Genomic DNA, 4,081 nt, shown 5'->3' with positions numbered 1-4,081 from the left:
ACTGCGGCCACTGTGGGGCGGCGGCGGTCGGCGGCGGCAGCTGCAGCTGGGGCTGCAGCGTCCCAGCGAACGCCACGGAGGCCTCGGGATGCGGCGAGTACCACGGCAGGGCCGGCGGCCCGGTGGCGGCGGTCGGCGGCACCGGTGGCGGCCCGTAGGGGCTGGCCAGGTACAGCCGGATCCCCTGGACGGCTGTGATGAGGTCGTTGAGGACCCCGGTGATCTACTCCGGGGTGTAGGTGGCGGCCGGTGATGCGGTGGAGGGCGCCGGCATCTGGGCGGTGGCGGCGCCGGAGGATGCGACCAGCGGCGCGGACGGGGAGGGCAGCGACGCAGTGTAGATGGCCAGCGGCGCGGTGGTGACGGTCGGCAGCGAAAGCGACGGGGTGGGCGGCGGCGAACACATGATCGGAACTGGCTACCTGATACCAAATTGTTATGGTGCTGCTAGAAGGAGGGCGCGAGAGGGCCGGCCGGGGGCCTTTTTGCCCACGGCCGGGCAAGAGGGAAGGGATTTCCTTCTTAATTCTTGCTTGATTAGATTGATACATCTCCTCTCTTTATATAGAGAGGTTTACTTGACTCCCAAGCAAGGCTTACTTGACCCCTAAGCAAGCGACCCTTATCTCTAATTAACCCTAAGACTAATGGGCCCATTAGGCCCATTACGAACTCTAACAACTACTCCCTCTGCAACTAAATACTACTCCCTCCGTCCGGAAATACTTGTCATAGAAATGGATATAAATGGATGTATCTAGAACTAAAATACATCTAGATACATCCATTCCTCGGACAAGTATTTCCAGATGGAGGGAGTATAATACATCTTATATTTAGTTATAGAGGGAGTATTTATTAATAGTGACATGCTTTAAGTGCCATACATAGAAATATAAGGTTATGCACAAAGTGACATACAAGGTTACAGAGTTCCATTCACAGAAATACAGTCATACACCAAAATACAAAGTGACGTACATACCGCATTTACAAAACAAAGTTCCATATTTATATACAAAGTGCCATGTTCGAAATATACAAGGTATTCAAATAAAAAAGGTGCCAAATTACAAAGTACCACATTCCCAAATATACAAAGTGCCACATCAGTAAACGTACTAAGTACCAGCAGTTTACCATCAATGCATTTGAAGTGCCAAGTTACGAAGTGCCGCATTGCGAAAATATACAAAGGTTGACATCAGTTTACAAAGTGCCACATCGGTAAACATACAAAGTACCAGCAGTACATTTTAAGCACCAGCGATACTAAATTTAAGTGCCAAACTTAAGTACCAGTAATACTAAATTTAATTGCCAAATTACAAAGTGCCATACAGTAAACATACAAAGTACCGGCAGTTTACCATCAATGTATTTTAAGTACCAGCAATACTAAATTTAAGAACCAATTTACAAATCATAGTCAAGTTCAATCAGGAGATCAGCAAAGTTCGTACTCATGTTTTAGTTAAGTTCGAACATGAGATAGCAAAGTTCATAGTTAATAAGGAAGTCTTCACTTATAAATGCATACATGCAAAGTGCTGGCTGATGTATAACAAAGTACCATATTTGAATTAATACAACACAAAAGATGCATTCAGAAAGTCTTGTACTTTCAGTTACAAAGTACCGAAATTAGTACATGCCAACCTCGGTAGAAGCCGGAACATTATAATTCACAGCGAACTTCTCTGTCTGCAGGGTGATAAACAAAGTGGTGGTAATGATGGCGGGTCAACATCTGCAGGCCAATCTCCACGGCTTAAATCTTTTGGTAGTAGATCTTTTCTTTCTAATGATGTAAGTCGTGTTCAATCATTTGAAATTAGAATATATGGCATGTTTGTTCTTAGATTCTCCTTTCTTCCATCACATCACTACCTTCAGTGGGAATCTTATTTCACTGTCTCATTTAAGTTGGGGTTTGATCTATGAACACATGAAGAAATATCTTGAACACAATTATTCATTATGGTGGTATGAGAGTTCATTTTGATGATATGGTGGAACCATAAATGCAACTTATGTTGCTAAGGGTCCTTGATGCCTCATTTTAGTTGGTCTAGCTGGTTTTTGACACATCATGTACTGCTGGAGTATATGACACCTTTCTGCTTTATCTGGAATAACATGAGCTGATTTAAACTGCCCTGTTACTAGTAATGGTATGAGTATTACTAGCAAAAGGGCCCGTGCGTTGCAACGGGAGAAAAGAATAACACGCGCTTTTAATTTACAAAAAATTGTACTCCCTCCGTCCGAAAATACTTGTCATCAAAATGGACAAAAAGGGATGCATCTAGAACTAAAATACATCTAGATACATCCCCTTTTATTCATTTTGATGACAAGTATTTCCGGACGGAGGGAGTATATTATTTGCAGCTACGACCCAAACAAAGATGGTCTTTGCTTACAAAAGCGCAAGTTCAAAATTTCACATGTCTTCTATTTAAACATGGCTTGCATGTAGATTTAATACGTACAAAGAAACGAGCAAGTGATCTTCAATTTCGTCTCCAATCCTGATTTTGCTGAGATGTTCATCCACAATCCGGATCATTACCGATATGAAAGAAAGACGAACAATGCACTGTTGATTAAGATTGCACCCTAGATAGTATTTTTTTAAATGGTTAACAGGTAAAATAACATCACATTCAGATTCTATATATTTTTCTAATCAAATTCCATATATAACATGTTTTTAGAAGATCTGAGTACTTTAAAAAACATTTGATATGTACTGCGGGTTTAATGTAAGAAACATCAGGGGTTTTTCTATATAATAGCATGACGGACTAAGAATACCTATTTCTTTTATTAGTAATAAAGGTATAGATTTATACTTGTGTGTTTTCCATAGTCCTTGTGCAAGGCTCCATTTAGCGTCGTGGTGGTATTTCAAGAGCACACGGTATTTCCATTTCTGGATGTAAGTACTCCCTCCGTAAACTAATGTAAGAGTGTTTAGATTACTATTTTAGTAATCTAAACGCTCTTATATTAGTTTACAGAGGGAATAGTTGAAAGCATAAATAATAAAAATTTAAATGCAAAGTCTTGCTGGAATGGCAACCTGTAACCCATTGACATCATGTTTGACTGATGGCATCTCTACAAATTATTTCTTTAAATGCATTTGTGCCGAGCAACTGTAATCACATTGATTCTGACTTGCACTTAGGGACATCTTTGTGACATTTTTTCTCTTGAAGGTGGAGGCTGGACTAAGAAGGCCGCTGAATTCATGCTCAGTGGAGACAAGTTGAAAATGGAACTTATTTTTGCCAACCTGACTACCTGAGCACTCTTTGTTTGGTCCTCCTTGAGTCAGTAACTCTTGTTGACTTAACATAGAGATTTGTACAGTGCAAATGTTCATGGCTCGGAACAGTGGCTCCCCGGTAAAACAAGAGCAGCAAGATAGTACAACGATGATGGCCTGTGTTGCTACGCAATTCTTGAGCTTGTGCAAGAGTTTCGGTGCCAATCTGGCAGCTCGTTTTTGCCTGGAGTACACTTGAGTTGGATTGTTTCACAGGGGCAGACGCTGACCAGTTGGCAACATGTGGAATACTAGTAGTACTTTGCTGCCCAGTATGGTCCATTTTCCAGACACGTGTATGGCCTGTTTCTCCTCTTGGTTGTCACGGAAATGAGGCTGATAGTTGCCTACTCCGCTATAGTTAAATCGGCCATTCCGAACCGGATCGTTCGGTTGGTGTTGTCAACATCACTCACTTTTTTACTTTTTTTATGAGAGTACGCCTAGGCGTATCATAGCTTTATAGAAGACAGAATTGGAATTACAAGAAACTACCACTCGCTGTGAACAACGAGCGTAGCAGCGCACACCACATCACTCACGAACAAGTCCACACATGGACAACACCGCAAAGCAAGCTACAACACATAAGAGCCTATCCTAGGCTGACACACACACCGCGTCTCGACCGACGCCGGACGCCTCTGAAGACCACCCTTTCATAGAACCTTGCTTGTCGACGCACCATCCACCTTGAGCGCCTAAGAGGAAGTGGCAAGTGGAAGGAAGGACTTGCTCCGATCT

At 42.7% G+C, this 4,081-nt stretch overlaps 1 protein-coding gene across 2 annotated transcripts in view; it reads left to right on the top strand.

Moving 5' to 3' along the window:
• The window catches only part of LOC119363720, a 24,449-nt gene extending 20,649 nt beyond the window's left edge, over positions 1–3,800 (top strand). The window contains exons 4-5 of one of the 2 annotated variants that reach the window (XM_037629089.1): positions 1,711–1,783; positions 3,228–3,800. In XM_037629089.1, coding sequence (XP_037484986.1) covers positions 1,711–1,783; positions 3,228–3,316 — 162 coding nt within the window. In that variant the 3' untranslated portion in view covers positions 3,317–3,800. Of the gene's footprint in view, positions 1–1,710; positions 1,810–3,227 lie in introns of both variants that reach the window. The other variant, XM_037629090.1, reaches the window with a different exon arrangement.
• The last annotated feature ends 281 nt before the right edge of the window (positions 3,801–4,081 follow it).

This window comes from Triticum dicoccoides, chromosome 2B (genome assembly GCF_002162155.2).
Source record: "Triticum dicoccoides isolate Atlit2015 ecotype Zavitan chromosome 2B, WEW_v2.0, whole genome shotgun sequence".
NCBI classification, from domain to species: domain Eukaryota; kingdom Viridiplantae; phylum Streptophyta; class Magnoliopsida; order Poales; family Poaceae; genus Triticum; species Triticum dicoccoides.
The sequence above is the reverse complement of the archived record's forward strand: the minus strand, read 5'-3'. Positions and strand labels throughout refer to the sequence as shown.